The sequence below is a fragment of the Paroedura picta genome, chromosome 5, assembly GCF_049243985.1.
Source record: "Paroedura picta isolate Pp20150507F chromosome 5, Ppicta_v3.0, whole genome shotgun sequence".
Taxonomy (NCBI): Eukaryota; Metazoa; Chordata; class Lepidosauria; order Squamata; family Gekkonidae; genus Paroedura; species Paroedura picta.
The window spans coordinates 114,806,410-114,828,090 of NC_135373.1; the positions used below are offsets into that span (position 1 = coordinate 114,806,410).

At 44.4% G+C, this 21,681-nt stretch overlaps 1 protein-coding gene across 1 annotated transcript in view; it reads left to right on the forward strand.

Annotated features, from left to right (window-relative positions):
• The first annotated feature begins 6,156 nt into the window (after positions 1–6,156).
• IL17RA (interleukin 17 receptor A) overlaps positions 6,157–21,681 on the forward strand; it is a 29,915-nt gene continuing 14,390 nt past the window's right edge. Inside the window, exons 1-6 of the mRNA XM_077340082.1 lie at positions 6,157–6,330; positions 7,896–8,084; positions 15,178–15,202; positions 16,914–17,060; positions 17,932–18,059; positions 19,776–19,902. Coding sequence (XP_077196197.1) covers positions 7,977–8,084; positions 15,178–15,202; positions 16,914–17,060; positions 17,932–18,059; positions 19,776–19,902 — 535 coding nt within the window. The 5' untranslated portion in view covers positions 6,157–6,330; positions 7,896–7,976. The remainder of the gene's footprint in view (positions 6,331–7,895; positions 8,085–15,177; positions 15,203–16,913; positions 17,061–17,931; positions 18,060–19,775; positions 19,903–21,681) is intronic.

A 21,681-nucleotide genomic window follows, 5' to 3' on the forward strand; every position in this document is an offset into this window, starting at 1 on the left:
TTAGGAACTCAGAAGTTGAGCTGTACAATAAAATAATGTAAAAATGTTAATTATTTATTATAGTGCACAATTAAAAATAGAATAAAAACTACATAAAAATTATACAGAACTAACAGCACATAAGACCAAACACGTTTTGACCCTACTGGGTCTTCTTCAGTAGTCAGAACTGTGACAATACACTCTCCATAAAATATCTAAACTCATTATAAAGTGCAAGTGAGTGGTTGAATGGGGTCTGTAAATTATGGCTCCAATATATGTAAATTTTAGGCTTTTTGGAGACCACCTCCTATGGCATATGCCTAGGCTCACCACGCTTCGCTATTATATAATTCTGTGCTTTTTTCCTGACGCACATGAGATACACTTTCAGCCTAAAATATATATATATTGGTTGGAGCCGTAATTTACAAACCCCATTCAGCTGCACTTTATAATGAGTTTAGGTATTTTATATAGAGTGTATTGTCACAGTTCTGACCACTGAGGAAGACCCAGTAGGGTCGAAACGTGTTTGGTCTTATGTGCTGTTAGTTCTGTATAGTTTTTATTCTGTTTTTAATTGTGCACTATAATAAATAATTAACATTTTTACATTATTTTATTGTGCAGCTCAACTTCTGAGTTCCTACCTGTAAAGGTTGGGTTGTGTTACTTTTTTGGTTTTGGTTTTGCACTGTGTAATAAGTTACTCAGCCAGCTTCAGTCCTGGCCAGGACAATGTGTGGATGACAGCTTCACCCACAGGGAGCCCTGAACCTGAGAACTCTCTCTATAGCATTACTGATTGGCAAGGAGAGATTTCAAAGTGTGCTGTGAAGCCAACCCTCCCCCCGACAGCATAATAGAACAGGGAAGCTTACACCCTGGGAGAATTTTTCTCCTTGTTGAAAGGGAAGAAATTCAGCCTGTTGGGCTAATCCCCCCTCCATGGTATCTGTCGAATTTCTAATATCCTGTTCCATATCTTTTAATACCTAGAGAGCCTCCTGGCCAGATCCAGTTAGCCCAGCTAAACAGAGTCAGCTCAAGTCGGTATTTGGATAGGAGACTACCAAGGATGAGGATTGGTTCAGTCCAATAGTCCCAGTGGTGGGAAAGAGCAAGAGTCTAGTAGTAGCTTAAAGACTGCTGAAAAAAACATCGCTGGACCCGTGGGACCTGGCCAGCTACTGCCCGGTCTCACATCTGCCGTTTCTGGGAAAGGTAGTTGAAAGGGCTGTGGCGGACCAGCTCCTGGTGTACTTGGAGGAAGCTTCAGTGCTCAAACTGTACCAGCCGGGCTTCTATCCTGGCCACGGGGTGGAGACTGTGTTGGTTGCCTTGGTGGATGATCTCCAGCGCCAGGTGGATTGGCGCAGGTCAGTGGGATTCATGTTGCTCAATCTGTTGGCCACATTTGATGTGGTAAACCACGAGTTACTGGCCCACCACCTCGTCAGGGATTTGGGGCACAGCCCTTTGATGGCTGTATTCCTTTTCCTGGGACCGGACACAAAGAGTGGCAGTGGGGGAAATGTTATTTCGTCCTTAGGGACTCCCTTGTGGGGTACCACAGGGAGTGGTACTATCCCCCATGTTATTTAACATCTTCATGCACCCTCTAAGATGGCTGGTCCGGAGTTACGGGCTGGGTTGCCATCAATATGATGACACCCAGCTCTATCTCCTCATGGACGGCCACCTGGACTCCCCCCCCCCGCCCCCGACACATTTGCCTGATGTCCAGAAGCCATGGCTAGATGGTTAGAGCAGAGTCGCCTGAAACTCAACCCCTCCAAAACAGAGGTCCTGTGACTGAGCAGGAAAGGGGCAAGACAGGAAGTGAATCTTCCCACCTTTGCAACTGCACAGCTTAATATCTCGCCCGTGGCAAGGAATTTGGGAGTGATCCTAGGTGCCTCCCTTATTATGGAGGCACAGTTCAGAAGGGTAGCACACACAGCATTTTACCATCTTCAACAAGCGAGGCTACTAGTGCCCTACCTGCCCCCAGACTGTCTGGCTACAGTGATCCATGTGATGGTCACCTCTAGACTGGACTTCTATAACTTTCTCTGCACTGGCCTACCCTTGTCCCTGACCTGGAAACTCCGGATCAAGTTCAAGGTTTTGTTTTTGACCTTTAAGGCCATGTCAGATGGCTGCAAGAAGTTGGAGGGATCTTGCCATCTTAGCTTTGTGGGAAACCAGCTTGGGATTTTTATGGGGACCTTTATTCTTGGTAACTTGCCTTGAGTCCAAGGAAGAAGGCTGGGTATCAATTTAAAAATAAACAAATAACAAAATTTGTGGCCAGCTGTGAGCTTTCATGGTAGGGCAGGGGTAGTCAACCTGTGATCCCCCAGATGTCCGTAGACTACAATTCCCATGAGCCCCTGCCACCAAACGCCACGTGTGGTAGGGGGCGAGCTTTCAGTTCTTCAGAGCGGTGACTCAAAAAAGCTCATCCCCTGCCACAAATTATGTTAGTCTTTCGGTTGTTACTCGACTCTGTCTTGCTACTGCTACAGACAGACTACCACAACTACCCATTTTGATCTATATTAGGAATGTGGGTTACTGAAGACTGTGGTCCCTATCTGTCAAAATTGTATGTTGTCAGAGCCCCATGTGAATGTCTTGGGAAGAGAAGATCTTGGAGGATTGTGTTGCATATATTTGGGACACGTATTGTGGCTAAATTTCCCGAGATTTGATCCGAAGGCACGTGACAAAGTGATGAAGCGATTTTGCTGAAGCTAAGAGAACTGTTTCTGGTTAGTGCCAAGATATGAGCTCTTCTGAGAACTCAGGTACATGGCCTTCAGTCCCATGAAAGAAAGGTAAGAAATAAATTGCAGACTGTCATAAACTGCAATTAGACAAGTGGGAAGAGTCTCTGACCATCTTATTTCATCTCAGTTTATGACAGTAAACCTTGCAACGAGATACTTTCCTTGTACTCTTACAGGAATCCCCCGCTGCCCCACTTTGAATGGAGAATGCTTATCTATGTCGGTCTTTAGGGTAATGAAGAAACAAAAGAACCCAAAGAAGCAAAAATACAAAAATCCCACCCTATTATCTCAAGAATAGAAAGTTAATAAGTTGCTATAGGCATGTATCAGGCCCATTATCGCCTGTGACTTAAAAGAGTTCTTGGCATTAACAGCCACCATCAATATCCTTTATGAGGCAGAGAAATTTCCCTTTATTGCTAATAGTTATCATGACACCACACGGCTCTGGCATAATTCCCCTTCTATGCAACTCCTTTAAAAGAGGCTCTTAGCTAACTCACCGTTTCCTGGCCCTCCTGTTTTCTGGTCCTAATCTGTCCTTTCTTGCCAATACTGTACAACTTTGTCTGTTCCTAAATCCCCTGTGACATTTCTTCCTTCATTTAATTCCATCACCACCACGGATGCCAGCCTCCAGGTGGGGCTAGGGGATCCCCCAGAACAACAGCTCATCTCCAGATTAGAGATGAATTCCTCTAGAGAAAATTGATACTTTGGAGAGTGGGACCTATGGCATTGTACCCCAAAGAGGTCCCTGTCCCCCTCAGGCTCCATTCCCAAATCTCTAGGAGTTTCCCAACTTGTATCTGGAAACCCTACACTGGCCAACAAGGGACCTGGTAACCCTAACACTACTCATGGTTTCTTCAGTTTTTCCAGCCCACCATCTATTTTGCCCCACTTCCCTCACCTGCCTCCAGAACATACTCCCCAGTATTTCTGTCCCTCTCCTCTCTCCAGAACATGCAGGTGTTTTGCTTCAAAAGCGTATACCATATTGCACAAGTTAGTCTTTAATGCACCACCACTTTTTGTCTATTTGCTGCTACCAAATAATTTAGCTGCTATTTGGGAAATGGCTGCCGGAGGCAACTTATCAAATACCACATTTATCACTTGACCATTTAGCTCCACAATTAATTATATGCATTTAAGAGTTTTCTAGAGGTACAGAATTGGCTCCTAAACCTCTTGGAGCTCTAATGGATAAAGAGGTTTCAAACCTTGTAAATATGACACGATTTCAAAGTACGGTGAGTAATAACTCACTGAAATACACACACATGGAGATGCGATGCTTATAACCTCAATTACCCAGTGCTTCTTCATCAACCATAAGAGCATGTTATATTCCCTTACCAATAGATACTTATATGTTTTCCAATGCCTTTTCTATGTCGAAGATGCCTCTACAGTAGACAAGTTTGATGACTTCAAAGTGTCTGGATGAATGAGGTTACACTGTGCCTTCCTTCGATATGTATATAAAAAGGGGTGAAATTCAGGAAGTCAAGGAACAAAGAGTTCACATTGTAATTCTGCTCAAAATCCAAGATCATGGAGAGTCTGCAACAGAATGATTTAACCCATGTTCTCACTGATCTCAGCAACCACAGACGGCAGGAACAGATCCTTACAAACAAAGCATAATGTTATGTTTATCCTTATCCCATTGAACACAGGGGTTAATCCAACCACCTACATTATCTTTCATACTAGCACAAGATGGGCCTTGCACATCTTTCAAGATCCACCCTTAAACTTTATTTCTTCTATCAGGTATCCATTATTGATTTGGTAAGGTTAAGAGTTTTGCACGAAAACATCTTTCCTATTGCTTGGAGCTGTTAATTAACTGAACACTCAAAGCTGCCAGGCAAGAGGTAAATTCCTCTTTCACATTTTCCTCCTCCCCAAACCTTGATATGATTACCTTTCTTAAAGGCATTCCCAGGCATAAGTATTTGAGCAGGTCCCACAGTGCTAGGCCCAGTTTTAATAAATCTACTGAAATCGTGATGGCTGAATTGCCCTTGTAAATTACAGCTGTACAGTTTGTAACCATAATGTATACCTGCTACAGGTGAAAAAACAACAACAAACTGTCTCACCTTCTCACCTATTTTAAATAAACAGAGTGAATGATCTACAAATGAGCTAGAGAATTGCCTTGGTGTGAGACAAATGTATATTCCTGTATGATCGCATTTTTAACTGAGGAATTATGTTCTTTTAAAAATTGCTAATAAATTTTTTAACAATATCGAGATTGGTTTAACTCTGTTTATACGTATCCCCTCCTCCTGACACCTGATATAACAGGCCAATCATCCTGCCAGAATAGTGATATATGCCCACAGTGGACTTCCAAAGCAGGATATGTCTAGGATCCCACTTATATTTTGCCCACATAGTAGAAAGCAGTTGCTATTCAACTGGTTGGCTTTATTTTATTTATTTATTTTGATATTTATATGCTGCCACTCTTGAAAACTGCCCTAAGACTTGCTGATCCAACACATCCATGCTTGGAACGAGGCATACAGCTGTTATCATCACCAAGTCACAAAACTTAAGTTACACCAAGCTGTGTTCTGTCAGCACTTCACAGAACGCAAGCGGCAGCATTATCCTGAAACCAGAAATCTCCTTAACCCACTTTTGTCTATCTTGATTGGCAATAATTCTCCAGGCTTTAAAAAGATGCATTTCCCAGTGATCAAAGTACCTTTTTAACTGAAGATTTTAAAGGCTGAGTTGAGAGCTGAACCTAATTTCTTTTAATTCAGACCTTCAGAGCTCCCTCAGCCCCTCATAGTGTACCTGCTGTGGGGAGAGGACAGAAAGGCGACTGCAAACTGCTTTGAAACACTTGAGGCCTGCTAGGGGACACTGAGCCAGGCACAGCTCTGCCAGAGCTCTCTCAGCCCCACCTACCTCACAGGGTGCCTGTTGTGAAAAGAGAAAAAATGTTTAAGCCGCTTCAGGTGATGAAAAGCAGGGTACAAAACCCACTTCTTTTTCTATTCCATAATATGCAGCTTCAATAAATACCCTCCCCCCCCCACAAAAAAAAATTATTTCCATTCCTGCCTGCTGTCTGGAGCCTTGCAGGGTCCCTTCTTTGGGACCTCAGGAGGCGAAAAGAGCCTCAGAACCAAATCTTTACTGAAGTATGTAGAGCGGCTGACGGCCTCTTTTAAAAGGCTCCCGCTCCGTTTCCCCGCCTCCCTTTGGGATCCCATTGGACGCTTGGCCCTGTCCGTCACCTTCTCCCGCCTCCGATTGGCTCGCCTCCCTCTCCTCCGGGCCGGGCAGTGTGACTGGCTCGCCCTGTTTCCAGGTAGGAGCGCGGAGGGGCGGGGCTTGCGTGTCGGCCTGCCCACCTGCCCGCCTGCCCCACGCCCTGCGCCTCCACTCGGCGGCCCTCGCCGCGGGCTCGTTCCGTCGCCGGCTTCCGGGGACCGGCCTCCCTTCCTGCTTCGTGGGTGCCCGGCGCCCTTCCTCGGCGCGCTCTTCGCCGCCCAGCCGACCCCCGGAGGAGGTAAGCAAGCGCGTGTCGCTGCTGGGGGAGGCATGGGGGGGACACACACACACACGGACACGCATACACGGACTCACACACACTTTTATTATTAACTTTATAAAGCAGGATTCTAAGTGGGCAGCCGTGTTGGTCTGAAGCAGCACAACAAAACAACATCAGAGTCCAGTGGCACCTTTAAGACCCACAAAGATTTATTCAAGGCGTGAGCTTTCGAGTGCAAGAATGTTAGTCTGACAAAGCGTGCTTGCACTCGAAAGCTCACGCCTTGAATAAATCTTTGTGGGTCTTACAGGTGCCACTGGACTCTGATTTTGTTTTATAAGGCAGGGTGAAATAGACTCAAGGTAGTTTATTATGAACAAGAAGGTGTCGTGCTTTTCAACAATTCCTTGAAACTTTGCAGAGAGAGGCTTTCTTTTGATTGTCTACTTAACATACTCAAGCATAAGTTCCTGAGTTAAACAGACTGAAGTTTTAGAAGGCAAGGACAAGTCCCCAAAATCCTTCTCTGTACATAGAGCAAAGGTATCACTCTTCTCTTAAGAGCTATCTCCCTTTTCACCGGGCAGGGATTACTTCTGTAGATCAGGGGTAGTCAACCTGTGGTCCTCCAGATGTCCATGGACTACAATTCCCATGAGCCCCTGCCAGCAAATGCTGGCAGGGGCTCATGGGAATTGTAGTCCATGAACACCTGGAGGACCACAGGTTGACTACCCCTACTCTAGATTAAAAGCTCTGATGTTTTTTCAGCTTGAATTGGGTTCTTTGGTGACCCACCTACTCCTTTTGCCTCCTTTCCAGTCCTTCATCAATGCTCAACTGTCTTTTCTTCAACTGTCAGTTCCCAACTGTCATTTGTTAACTGGCACTCTCCACAGAATTATATTTGAATAGCCTGTCGTTCAAAGTTTCCTTAACTCTGCTATGTATCAACCCTTGACAGTCCACCACATGCCTCCTGAAAGTCTCCAAGGAGGGTCTCCCCCTCATTTTTCAGGGAGCCCATTCTACAGAGCCCCCCGGAGAAAAATGTCTCACTCACAGGTCTGATAAGGAAGGCAACCAAATCTGAGCAAGCAACTCCTCTAAAAGAAGCCAATTGGGATAGATATGTATGGCTGACCTGCATGTATTTTAAGAAATGGCACTACTTCCACACAATAAAACTTAGGAAAGGGGGGGGGCATTACTACAGGTGAAAATACAGATGAGCCAGTCCCAGAAAAGAAGTGAATGTTCCAGTGAACAAGTGACTGTGTGCCTCATGAGCTCCCAAATTGTCAGCTTTCACACCAGACTTGTCAGCGTTGTTTAACCACACCCTTTGCCACTTTTCCCCATCCGAGTTTTGCCAAGAAGACATGCCCATATGCCCTCAAAACCACACTGCTTTCCATCAGGTTAAGGAAGAAAAGAGTGTTCCTCCCCCCACCTTTCTGTTTTCTGTTCCACCCACCTCCTCTGTTAGCCATGCCCTGTTTTTACCCCTAAAGACCCACCTCCTTCTCTTTTGCTCCTCCTCAGGCAAGCTTGATGAAGCCATGCTCCTTGTCTTCCAGGTTTCTCCCCAGAAGCTGTCGGCAGGTGAAGCCAGGGCGTCTGGTGACCACAAGCGAAGGGAAGTAGCAGCCGTCAGCAGGATGGGGGTGGTTGCCCCACTGCGCTTTGTGTTTCTTTTGGGGTCAGTGCCCATCTTGTCAGGGCTGCGGATTCTGAACACCCAGCTACCTTTCAACTGCTCTCAGACGGTGAGTTTTGAGCCATTTCTTCCTGGCTTCTGTCGCTGGGGGGTTGATGTGGTGCAGTGGCTTGGTGCCTAGCTCTCAGGAAGTCCTTGTTTCTCCCCAAAACTAACTGGAGAAACTTCAAGGGAATTGCTTTTTCAGAGTCACTAATGTGAAGGTATTAGTATAGGCCTAATTTATTAGAGAGATTACAATCTTTTTAAATTGATTTTTGTATTTATATGCTGCCCTTCCCTGAGGCTCAGGGCGGTTTACATAAAGTGTAGAAATCTGTACATGGAACTTACTTTTTCACCTCATGTTTGAAGTGCTCTGAAGGTTCTCAGTTTCCTTGTAAACACTTATAATAAATTTTAAAACGTTATTGTTGGTAGACACTATGCGGATGATAAAAGCTGTGTAGTTGGGGGTCACATTGCAACATTTAATTGAGGGATTCCCTAGGTGCGTATGACTGTATGACTGTAAACTAACCATTAAAAGGGGGGAAACCCTTCAAAATTGGCCTGCTAAGGGCTGAATGTGTTCCAGGAGTACAGGATGTTGAGAGTTAAAGAGGAAAAGGAGAGGGGAAAGTCTGGTTATCTTCTTCAGGTTCATAGAATCCTGCTGGTGAAGTTTTCACATTCTTTCCTTCCCTTTTTCCTTTTGGGGCTCAGTTTTAGATGTCCTATTGTAAAGCAAGTGACTTATGGCAGTCTGAAATTAGCAGAAACAGGCTATCTGTAGATTAGTCAGGAACAGACTTGAGGGATTTCCCCATGCAAGTAGAAAAATATGACTGAATACTTTAAATGTGGAAGAGAAAAACTTTTTAAAAAGACGTAAAAAGATTGAGCATGAGCCAAAAGGTATGCTGAAAAATCTGTACCGCATGCCCTTCTCTTTGCAGACACAACTTAAAAATGCTGGTTCTTATCATTAGGGTGCTAAATATTTTGGGGATCCCAAGTCATAGCTAACACATGGTGGCCCAATAGAGTTTTCAAGGCAAGAGGCTTAACGGGGGGGGGGGGAGGATTCACCATTGCCTGCCTCTGTGCTGTGACCCTACTTAGCTTCCAGGATCAAACTGACGCAAGCAGCCTCTGGACCTGCCATCTTTGATAAAATGGCATAAATGTTGTTCCTCTACCAGCCAGGCCCTGCTGCATCTCCTTTCCCAACATCTGACTTCTGCAGAACGATTGCGCTACTCACGGTAACACTGACCGGAGTCCTTTCAGCAATGCTGTATCCTGTACGGTGGTGGTGTGCAGCTTTTGTCGGTTTGCAACACTGCCCTTGTTGATTATCCTGTTTGCTGATTTCTCTTGCTCCTTTCCTTGGTTTGTATTGTGTAGCGCTCCGTCCGTCTGCTGGGGACAGTTGGACAAAACGCACAAATTCAATATATGCAGTCATGGGAATCATCTTTGCTTGTTAACCCCCAATTAAAGTAGATTTGCGTGAGGAAAATTTTGGATCTGAAGGTGAAAGAGCAATGCATGAGCTTTTAAGTATTCAAGACCTCATCAGGTTGGCTGTTCAAAAAAGGGTGATGGGGAAAGATGTTTAAGGCCTCTTGTCTGTATTCTGTGTTGAATGGCAGGTAGATTTGAATATATGACTGGGTGAACCAACACTTTATTTACAGTCACCTAGGCCAGTACAATCAGACCAGCCCTGACTACTGCTCTTAGAAGGGCAGATCCTGAAGATGATACTCAAATATTTTGCCCACGTCATGAGAAGGAAAGATTTCCTGGAGAAGAGCCTAATGCCAGGAGCGATTGAGGGCATAAGAAGAAGGGGACAACAGAGAATGAGGTGGCTGGATGGAGTCACTGAAGCAGTCGGTGTGAGCTTAAATGGACTCCGGGGAATGGTAGAGGACAGGAAGGCCTGGAGGACCATTGTCCATGGGGTCATGATGGGTCGAACATGACTTTGCAGCTAATAAGGCCAATACAATAAATGCTGGGTGAACCTAGTATCAGATTGTACTTTAGGTCTTCTGAGTCTGGTCTGATCAGTGAAGGACAAGTAAACCGCAGAATGCAACTCATGATTCATCTCTACTCTTGGGAAATTTTTATTTTTGAGCAACTGATAGGATTGGATGTTCTTTTAACCAGACAACCTGTTAATCTGAAGAAGTGAATTTACCCCACCATGAGTTTTGTTAGTCTTTAAGGTTGTAACGGACACTTGCTCTTTTCTGCTTTTAATCTCAGGTCAGTTTTGAGAACTCCAGATGTCATCTAACTATAATTAAAGTTCTTCAAAGTGATACATAAAATCTCGTCTTTGAGTGCTGGTCCCCAGCGTCAGTGTTTTGGGGATCATCCAGATGACAGGTTCTCATGTTCATGTTTTGAGTCCAGAATCTTTAACTTCGACAATGTTGAACAGTTTGTTTTCCTATTTGGAGACCAAAGACTTGGTTGCATATTTTGATACTTGGCTCATGCAGTTCTTACTGAATGTTATTCCTTGTATTTCTGGTATTCTATATCAGTGGTCCTCAACCCCCGGTCCGCGGCTCCTCCTAATCGTCCTCCCCGGCTGCTGCCTCGGGGGTTGCCCTGCCATTCTGCCACCGGCTCACCTTTGGTGATCTCCAGTGGCCACCATGGCTGGGGCTCCCCCTCTGCGTGGCACTACACAGCTGCTGCTTGCAGCGCCCCCCAGTGGGAGGCAGGAAGTCAGGGGTGCTGGCGAGAAAGCAATTGGAGCAGGGACTCAGGTAGCAGCAGCGACATCCCTCGGCAAAAGACTACCCCTCCCCCCGGGGCCTCAGTAAAATTGTCAAGCATTGACTGGTCCCTGGTGATAAAAAGGTTGGGGACCACTGTTCTATATCATTTTCAGGGCTATCGCTACAAAAAAACAAAAACAAATTGCCCTCTGGGTAAATCATTCAAATAATACACAGATATCTTTGGTAGGCATCAATTTGATCTGGGTGCATCTTGTTTCTGAACCTTTTTGTAAAAAGTTATATCTTTTGACAGCAACTGTGATTTCAGTAAAATTATTTCCCTGGGAGAGAAAGATAGCAGAGAAAAAGCAGTTACCATGAACTAGCATTTCCAGTAAAGGAATATACACGCCTGGTTTCAGCCTCTTGTTTTGCTGTGTTTTCGTTGGAGTTGGCTTCGCAGATAAAAGAGCAGCTTGCTGTTGGCACCTGTCCCAGCCCACTGAGACGCGCCGCTCATGCAGTGTTGTGCAAGGATAACTTGCAAAACAGCCTCTGTTACAGAAATTTCCTTTTTGTCATTTTTGCTGAAACCGCAGCTGATAATATAAACAGGCAAAGGCAAACTGTGCTAACTTCAGAGAGGTGGTTCTTAGCCACAATTTAAGGAAGTTGGGACAGGGCACAGAAAGTGCCAGTCAATGTAGAATTATCAACAAAAATGCAGTGCAGACTGTAATGGATACTAAAGGAATAAAAGTTCACAAAGATATTTATCCAATCCAGACATTTTCCTATCATGGCTTTGGGTGGAAGCAGCAGCTGTGTAGCAAAGTTCGTGCCGTTTGCAGAGGTTAGAGACAGATACAAATGAGAACCCAAAGATATAGTAGATTGGATTTTATGCTGCCCAAGGATGGTTGCAGAGGTGAGAATCATCGCACCTTTGCAGTTATCCTTAGTTAAACAAAGAGCAACCTGTTCTTTACCTGTTCTTTTCTGAACCAATCCCACATCTGCTGCTTTCTAATTCGTGAGAGTGATGGCAAAGATGAAGCTATTTCCATTCATGCAACCAGTGTTTTCTGTGACTGCTTGAACATCTGCCTAACTCATAAGGGTGAAGTCAGAGGGGGAGGAAAAACATCTGTTCATTCACCTTCCTAGTTTTCCTCCCCCATCTGCCCACCTGGATTTCCTACTTTCCAGTTCTCTCATGTCCCTCCATAGCTTCATGTTTTCTCCTTACCTCCCTGCTTTCTCTATTCCTCCCCCATTAACCTTTTCTTGCTGTCAGACCCTGTTCTGACCTGAAGCTTCTATCCCTCAGGGCCACTGGAGCATGCACAGGTGGTACTTTAAATCAAGGGTAGTCAACCTGTGGTCCTCCAGATGTCCATTGACTACAATTCCCATGAGCCCTTGCCAGCATTTGTAGTCCATGGACATCTGGAGGACCACAGGTTGACTACCCCTGCTTCAAATGTCTGGGGGTGGATTTCTAGCCATGCAATCTCCCCTCCCTGTTTTTTTTTTTTTTTTTTGAAAAATCAGGGAGGGGATACCAAAAAGGCCCTGGTTCCGGTTGAGGCCAGCTGAATGTCTCTGAGGCCTGGATTGCATGGTATTTAAAACTGTGATTTTATCAATATTTTAATTTTTTTACCATGAGTGTGTAAGTATAATAAAATAGTATTTTAAACAAACTTTTCACCGTTCAACCTGTAAGTTCTTAACTTGTCAGGTTGGGTTTTTGTTTCTCTTTTTTGTTACCCTACTGTGTTGTCTGAACACAAGGCTCTTCTGGGTCATATTTGGAAAGGGAGCCCCATAGGAACGCAAGGGGTTAAAGGATATATCCTGTGTGTAAAAACTGTTTTTAAGGTGCATTGTAGATATGTGAGTCGTCATATAACTGAGTGAAACAATCAAATGCTTCATTACAGCAACCTCTCATCATTGTGTTTTGACACTTGTTCCGATTGTTGATATGCAAATAAATATGCAGATTACAGTTGACCTTTTTTCCTTTATAAATGATACAATTACACAGAAGATTACTCTGGCTTCTTATCAATAGCAAATTAACCTTTGATGTAGCTGCCAGTAATACAAGCTCCAGTGCAATTAATATGAGCTGCATGAGAATATATGTTCTTGGTTATTGTTTTTCTGTCTTCTTACAGTTTCCCTGTGTGATTAAAGGTTAAATTACCATCTAGATGAACCTAATTTGGTTTTTTTGAAGTAAACATTCATGGGGAACCTTACATCAGTGTGTGGGTTCATTTGTCACCTAAACTCATAAATTGCCTGGATTTGAATAGTGCCTGAGAACCCTATGTAAGCTACCCAGAGTTCCTTAGAAGAAAACGACAGTAAAGTTGTTTATTGATTACTTACACTAGCACAGCCTTTCTAGACTTTTTTTTTACCGTTGAGAACAGGCTTCCTCGAGAGGTGGTCGGTTTCTCCATCTTTGAAAATATTTAAACAGAGGCTGGATAGCCATCTGACGGAGAGGTTGATTCTGTGAAGGTTCAAGGGGGTGGCAGGTGACAGTGGATGAGCGATAGGGATGTGTGTCCTGCATAGTGCAGGGGGTTGTACTAGATGACCCAGGAGGTCCCTTCCAACTCTATTATTCCATGAAACATTCTTTAAGCTTCAAGAAACCCCAGAAGTGACATGATCATGCATAATATCATTAGGAAGCTTAGCTGTGTACATGCCCACCAGTGGCCCCTCCCCTTCCCCCCTCCAGGCCCATCATTGGCCATTTGGGGGGAAAGTCAATATGACCATATATATATAGTCATATATGGTCATATAACCCAATAAATGTTTAACAATTTTTAAAATATATAAAACATTAATTAACTCCCACCCATTCAACTCTGGATGAAAACGGCCAGTATATACAAAGCCCCCAGGTGAAGTGCTGCATAGGTGTTCTCCAAGACAGCCTTGGAAGCAGGTATAGCTTAGATTTTGTGCCATCATGCCTGGTGCCAGTTTGGTGTAGTGGTTAGGAGTGTGGACGTCTAATCTGGCGAGCCGGGTTCGATTCTGCGCTCCCCCACATGCAACCAGCTGGGTGACCTTGGGCTCGCCATGGCACTGATAAAACTGTTCTGACCGAGCAGTAATATCAGGGCTCTCTCAGCCTCACCCACCTCACAGGGTGTCTGTTGTGGGGAGAGGAAAGAAAAGGTGATTGTAAGCTGCTTTGAGACTCTTTCAGGTAGAGAAAAGTGGCATATAAGAACCAACTCTTCTTCTTCTGTAATATCAGGGCTCTCTCAGCCTCCCCTCCCTCACAGGGTGTCCGTTGTGGGGAGAGGAAAGGGAGGGCGACTGTAAACCACTTTGAGACTCCTTTGGGTAGAGAAAAGTAGCATATAAGAACCAACTCTTCTTCTTCTAAAAGGAACGGAATTTGCAATCACTTAGAATCAGACATACGGTTAACTGAACAGGAGCACAGTTGCACCTTCGGATTGGTTTATACGCGTATGCAAATTGCTGTGGTTTTATGGCCGTTGCTCTCTGCCTTGTGCTTTGGTTTTCCTCTGATTTCTGCATCTTGAATAGGACAATAAAGTTACTTCCTGTTTCTGCACTCGTTACACTTCTGCCTCCTGTGTGGTGACGCTTCTAGTAACTGGAGGTTGCTAAGCTGACACACAGATCGGCCCTGTCTCACGAAGTCCTTGAGTTAGCATGCCTCCTCCCTTTCCCTTTGCATATGGCTGAGATATTGAAGGTTTCCCAGTTTCCAAGAAACAGCAGTTGGGTTGTTCTCTTGCCTGAAAGCCAGGACTGCGAGACACATTTTAATCTTGCTACCCAAGCAAGAGTGTAAACTACATCTTGTTTCATCCAGTTAGGACACTGCAAGCATCTCTTTCTCACCAGCCTCCAGTTCTTTGTTATTGGATCCACATTCCATGGTATGAACAAGCCCAGAAGGCTTCATAGAATCATAGAGTCGGAAGGTGCCTCAGGGGTCATCTAGTCCAACCCCCTGCACAATGCAGGAACTCACAACTTCCTGCCCACCCACAGTGACCCCAGTTTGATGCCCAAATGATCCCCTTCCACCAAAACGCCAGGCTGGCCTGGAGGAAATTAACCTACCATTCCACAGTGGTATGCAAGGAAGCGTCACAAGAGACCAACACTGTCACATCCCTTCCTGCCCACCCACTCACAATCTGTCCCAGTTCATAAAATCAGTATCTCTATACATTATGATGCGGCCTTCTTACTGTCAGACCCTCAGCTTCAGAGGTTCTTCTGATTAACTTAACTATAGCTTGTTAATTCCGTTGTCCTCCCTCAGTGAGGCTGCTTCTTGGTATGAATACGCATTTGTTCCATTCAGTGACTTGGTGGTTCTCTTTCCTGCAGGGTCTACACTGCATTGTGAGAAACAGTAAGTGCCATTTTTTTTATTATTTGCCTTTATCTCATTAGTTTTACAGCAGGAGTCTTGGGCTAAGTCTTTAGTGTATCAGGCTAACTACTGTGGCATGAGATTTGCATATGTGAGGCCGATGATGGCATGATAATCATACGTCAGACTATCTGGGTTGTTTTAAAGCAGCCTTTCTCAACTTTTTAACCACTGAAAACCCCTGAAGCCTTCTTGAGGCTTCAAGAAACCCCAGAAGTGGCTGGATCATGCAGGATATGGCTGGAAAGCATAGCTGTATACATGCCCGCCAGGGGCCCCTCCCACCCTTTCCAGGCCTATCCTTGGCCATTTTGAGAGGGGAAGGCGGGTCAACATGACCATGACCATATATGGTCAAATCACCTGATACATGATTAATAATTTATTTAAAATATATTAAAAAATTAATTCACCCATTTGAGAAACCCTTCCAGGGCCAACAAGAAACCCCAGGGTTTCATGAGAAAGCCTGTCTTAAAGTATTCCCTGTTGTTTTGAACTTTAGAGATTTGGTGGGCTAAAACTGCAGTCAAGTTCATTGTCTGTTTGGAATGTGTATTCCCAGAAGGGATGTATTAAGCATCCTAATTGTTTGGTCCTATAGTAAGTTTTTTCATTGGACAGTGCAGTCCAATGCTATTTCACTCTTGACGCAGTTGCTACCATAGGATCTCTCCCATGGCAACAATTGCTTTGCATTAGTTCAGTGGTTTGCCTTCTTAGTTCTAATGGTTTGCCTTCTGTCACTGCCCACATTTGCGCCCAAGTGAAATAGTCCTGCTGTTGTATAGTGATATAAAGTCTCTGGGCATTTTGAGGTTGTGGTTTTCTGTTTATTTTGTTCTGGTTTTTTTTAATCAGGAAGAATTTAAGTACACGCAACACTTTGTTATGAAGCCTGAACTTTTTATTGCATGTGCTGGATTTAAGAAGTGTGGGGCTTTTACGCACCAAGGCTTCTGACTGGCTAGTGGCAATTTAATTGGCATCATTTTTTAAATATTGCTTTGGAAGCAGCTACTGCCAGAGCACAAGGGTCTTCAAAATGTGACAGAAAGTAAACCACAGTAGCCATTTTGTGATTGGCTCCACCTCCTGTGGCAACCATTTTGTGGCTGAGCCCAGCACATCATGTCAGAATTCCAGAAGTCCCCACAGGGTCCAAAAGATTAGGGACCCCAACTGTAGATGCTCACAAATCCTGAGTAAAGCAAGCTTGTTTTTAATATCTTTTCACTCATTCAAAGAAAATATTTAACACAAGCATTTTCTCTTCGGTGCCCCCAAACTTTCAATTTTTCCCTTTGAAAAATAAGGGAGAAACCTGGGGGAGGGGCCCGAACAGAGAAAAGTTTTTGTTCTAAAACTTTCTGGCTTTTTCCCTGGGGCTGCATTTCTGTAGACGTACTGAACCTTTTCAAACGGCATACTCTGAATACTGTTTTACACAAATATGCAGTCCCTTCATATTGAAAGCAATGTATCAGTAAGATGTTTTAACCCAGTCTTTTCCTTACTATATTAGTTTTTTTTTTTAGTTGGAGGAAGTTTTTTAGGTAGCTTCCTATGCTGTACTATGGGGAAAGGGGGGTGGGAGGCCTACCAGCCCTCAGTTCTGATTCTCAAGTGTTTTCAGTTGTCCTCATAGAATTGGGACATCATTAATGTTGAAGCTTGGTTTAATTGGTAGGTACCTGCTTGGATAGAAGCTGGCTTGTGGTTTCACAATGGACTCCCTCAGCTCCAGGAACTCTTCAGGTCCAAGCAGAGGTTCTCTCTGGTGAGGGGGGAGAACTGCTTCCTGTGCTGAACATACAGTGGACAGTGGCAACTGACAGTAAGTAAGAGCCATTTAAATATACAGCTTGGAAGCCAGGCATTTAAATAAATCATAGAATCATAGAATAATAGAGATGGAAGGGACCCATGCACTACACAGGACACTCACAACCCTATCGCTCATCCACTGTAACCTGCCACCCCTTTGCCTTCACAGAATCAGTCTCTCCGTCAGATGGCTATCTAGCCTCTGTTTAAAAATTTCCAAAGATGGAGAACCCACCACCTCCCGAGGAAGCCTGTTCCAGTGAGAAACCGCTCTAACTGTCAGATCAGTACGCCCTCCTTATGGTTGACCTTACTTAAGTGGTGCCTCGAAATACTGGTGACTGTTCCTCAAAACAAGCAAAAATGAGATTACACCAATTGGATTGGAAATTTCAGCCAGCAAGGATTTTTGTGACAGGGGCCCCTCCCCTTCCCACCCCCTCCAGGCCCATCATTGGCCGTTTTGAGAGGAGGGAGCCAGTCAATGTAACCATATATGGTCATAACACTCAATACATTTAAGTAGGTAGTTGGGTGGATGGATGGACAGATGGATGGATAGATATAACAAAATTAATTAATTAACTCCCACCCAGTTGGTGAAACCCATCTGAGGCCATCTTGAAACTCCTGTAGAGAAAGCCTGCTGTGAGCTAAGCATGCATCTTTTCATGGCATAAAAGCCAAGTGGGGGTGAGGGGGTCCTGTTCTGCAGTTTAAAGTAGTCTCATTTGAGAAACTGAGCTCAACCCCTTCCTTTTTTCTAACTCAGCTGTGGGATACTACAGTATGAATGCTTTCCTCATCCTCCAAGAAGAAGCAAATAAATCCTTCCTCTGAAAGTCCATTCTGTGTTCTTTCTGCCTACCCTCTAAAACCAGGTAGTATTCAGGTCCTCCAAGGAGCAGAAGTCAGTGTGCTGCAAGTGAGCAGTAACCAGCTGGTCTGTGTTCAGTTCAATTTTCAGAACAACCTTGTGCAGCAAGTCAAGCCAGACGATAGGCGTCCGGTAAGTGAGAACATAAAATATTAGTGAGAACATAAAATATTACTTAAACATTTTTTTTGCTGCTTTCTCAATCTTATCTCTGTTGGCGGTGTGGTTACAGAAGTAGGAAGGGAGGCGAACTATCCAGACAAGCAAAGCATTAGAAGAAGATGATGATGAAGAGTTGGTTCCTCTGTGCTGCTTTTCTCTACCCGAAGGAGGCTCAAAGCAGCCTAAAGTCACCTTCCCTTTCCTCTCCCCACAACAGATGCCCTGTGAGGTGGGTGAGGCTGAGAGAGCGCTGATATCACTGCTTGGTCAGAACAGTTTTATCAGTGTTGTGACTAGCCCAAGGTCACCCAGCTGGCTGCATGTGGGGCAGAATCGAACCTAGCATGCCAGATTAGAAGTCCACACTCCTAACCACTATACCAAACTGGTTCTCTTAGGTCAGTGTCAGTCTTTTTAAAAAGTACTTGCCGGGCTGCTCAGAGACAACTGGGATTCCATAGGTAGTCCTGTTGGTCTGAAGAAGCACGTCAAAATTTGAGTCCAGTAGCATCCTTAAGACCAACAAAAATTTATAAATATTTGTTGGTCTTAAAGGTGCTATTGGACTCAAATTTTGTTGTGGCAATATATTAGGTTGCTGGCCTGCCAGAGTGTACTTTTTTAAAAAATTATTTACGTAGTTATGCTTTGATTTCTAGACTGCCCCTCCCCGTAAGTGGGTTTGCGGCGGCTCACAACATACAAATCACATTTAAAACATAAATAAAATGATTTTAAAAATTGACACCTCTGTTTTGTTCCACAATCCCCATTGGCTCGTCCACAGTCTTGGTGAATTTAGCACGCGTGGGGGGATTCAACATGGGAGTGGAACGGGGGGGGGGGCACATAAAATGGGTAAGGCAGGGGGAGGCCCATAATTGTATCTCAGCCGGTGGACAATTGCTATTTTGTAGACCCTCAAGAACTTTGTTAGCTCCATCAGGGCACCGATCTCTACCAGCATCTTATTCCACCAGGCAGGAGCCAAGGCCAGAAAGACCCTGGCTCTGATTGAGACCAGCTATACTTTCCTGGGGGCAGAGATAACCAATGGGTTGGCATTAGAAGAGTGCAAAGCTCTTTGGGGGGCATACTGTGAGTAAGTGGGGGCTATCTTCTGCTGTCTTCCAAGCAAAATAGAGTAGCAGGAAAGATTGTTGGATAGCCACAGCCTCATTTTTGGTAAAGACTGTAGAAGAGATGTATTTGTAGGAGTAATTTAGAGGACCAGTGTTGTGGGAGCCAGGTAAGTGCAATGGAGGAAGCCTTGCCCCCCTACATGGGGAGAAAAGAATGGGATAGGGGGAGATCCTTTTCAGGCTGAGTAGACCTAAAAAGATGAATTCTGCTACCTGGTGGCTCACTGATTTCTTCTTTCCTTGTCCCCTTTGTGAATGTGTTTTTGCAGTTATGGTCCTATTGTGGCAGGAAATCAACAGTGCACTGATGCATTTAAGTGTATTGTAAAGAGCCCCGTTTTGTGTAGACTTGATCCAACCAGCTTTCTGCTAATGAAAAAAATAGGAAGGGGCATCCCCTTTGACTACCAGGGCTCTGCTGGTGATCAAAGGGCCTGCAGGTACAGAAGCTATGTTCACAGGGGCTGTAAGAAGGAGGAAAGCAGGGTGAGGTTGAATGAAAAAATTGCTGGATCCTATCTTTATGAATGTCTGTTTCTTTCAGTGGAGTTTCTCCTTCAACCGCTTTGTGGTGCAGCCCGGTCAAAGATACCAGGTGACTGTTCATCACCTGCCCAAACTAAGCACCGATGGAAACCAAAATTGCAGAAACAGGTCATATACAGTTCCAGGTAAGAAACCTTCTTGTAATGATTGCAATGACATTTGTTGACTTGGTGTTATTTTACAAGCTGATACACTGTAGAATAGATTCAGAGTCCAGCGACACTTTTAAGACCAACAAAGATTTATTCAAGTTTTGAGCTTTCGAGTGCAAGCACTCTTCCTCAGAATATGAATAGGGTTTAGATTCAGGTGTTCCCACCTGCCGCTGAACAAATCATGCTCAGAGGTAAACATGCAAGAAGTTTAAGAAGGATGAGGCTGCAGAAGTAATTTGTTGGATGTGAAGGCTCAGGGCATAGGTGTGCGAAGGTAGTTCTCAAACTGGTCAGGGATCTGGGGGGGGCATCATCTGGGCATGGAATTGGGGTCACTAGGGGAGGCACATAGTTGTGAATTTTCGGCATTCTGCAGGGGGTTGGGCTAGATGACCCTTGAGATCCCTTTCAACTCAACTATGATTCTCTGTTCTAAAGTAAATGATGAGTATGGAATGGCAAGAATAAGAAAACAGTTGTCCCAATAGCCTTAAGAGTTAAAGTGTTCATAGCTGAAGAAACAAATGCAGTTTGGGGACACTAAAGATTTGGCACGGATTTGATAAGCTGGCTGCGTAATTTTCACTCTTTGTTACCTTTTCTGAAAAATAACATTTTATATCCTGCATTCATAAACATAGTGCTTGACGGACTCTGTAACAATAAATTAATGGCGGGATGAACCCTCAGCATAAAATTCCAGCAGAGAATGAAATAAGAGCAGCAATAAAAACCATGGGAGGGTCAGAACAGTCAAAGCTGCTATGTCTAACTGCTAGCTTGGCTTTCTTCCTAAAATGATCTGGCTGCATATAGGACCATTTCAGCTGTGTGGTGAGTCACCCTTGGTGACCTCTGCTGGTACTCTATTTGCGAGGGCTTTACAGGTCCATTTCCTCTGCAGGAAAGCTCAGCTGCCCCTGGCAGCTTCTTTCCCACTAATTCTGATTCCTAGGAACCCTCTCTCCCTTTTGCACCCCTGTCCATCCTTCCTAGCCATTAATTGCACTGGAAGGATTTTGTGATGGTCAAGAGAAGGAAATGAGCTCATAGTCTTTTTCCCCCCCTTACTATTACCAGTGGACATTCAGATTTCTGCATCACTGGCCACATCTCAGTCCCAAAACAATAGGGACTGTTTCAAATGATCTTTTGGAACCATAGTATTAGGTGCTTTTCACTAAGCTTAAGTGCTAGTGGTCATCTAGAAATTAATCTGGAGGAGCCATTTTGTCTGGGTGATCTGTGCATAGAAATAGTCCTCCCTGTCAGACTGCGATTCAGAGACTGTAAGTTCTGTTATGTTATTTTGTGTTTTGAATCAAGTACAGGGTCTAATCCAGGGGTGGGCAAACTGTGGCCCTCCAGATGTAATTAATTCAAAATGATGAAATTAATTCAAAAGAAATTCCATGTAAACATCCGAAAGAAGTTCCTGACAGTTAGAGCAGTTTCTCAGTGGAACAGGCTTCCTCGGGAGGTGGTGGGTTCTCCATCTTTGGAATTTTTTAAACAGGCTGGATAGCCATCTGACAGAGAGGCTGATTCTGTGAAGGCAAAGGGGTGGCAGGTTACAATGGATGAGCGATAGGGTTGTGAGTGTCCTGCATAGTGCAGGGGGTTGGACTAGATGACCCAGGAGGTCCCTTCCAACTCTATTCTATGATTCTATGTCCATGGACTACAATTCCCATGAGCATTCATGGGAATTGTAGTCCATGGTCATCTGGATGGCCACAGGTTGCCCAT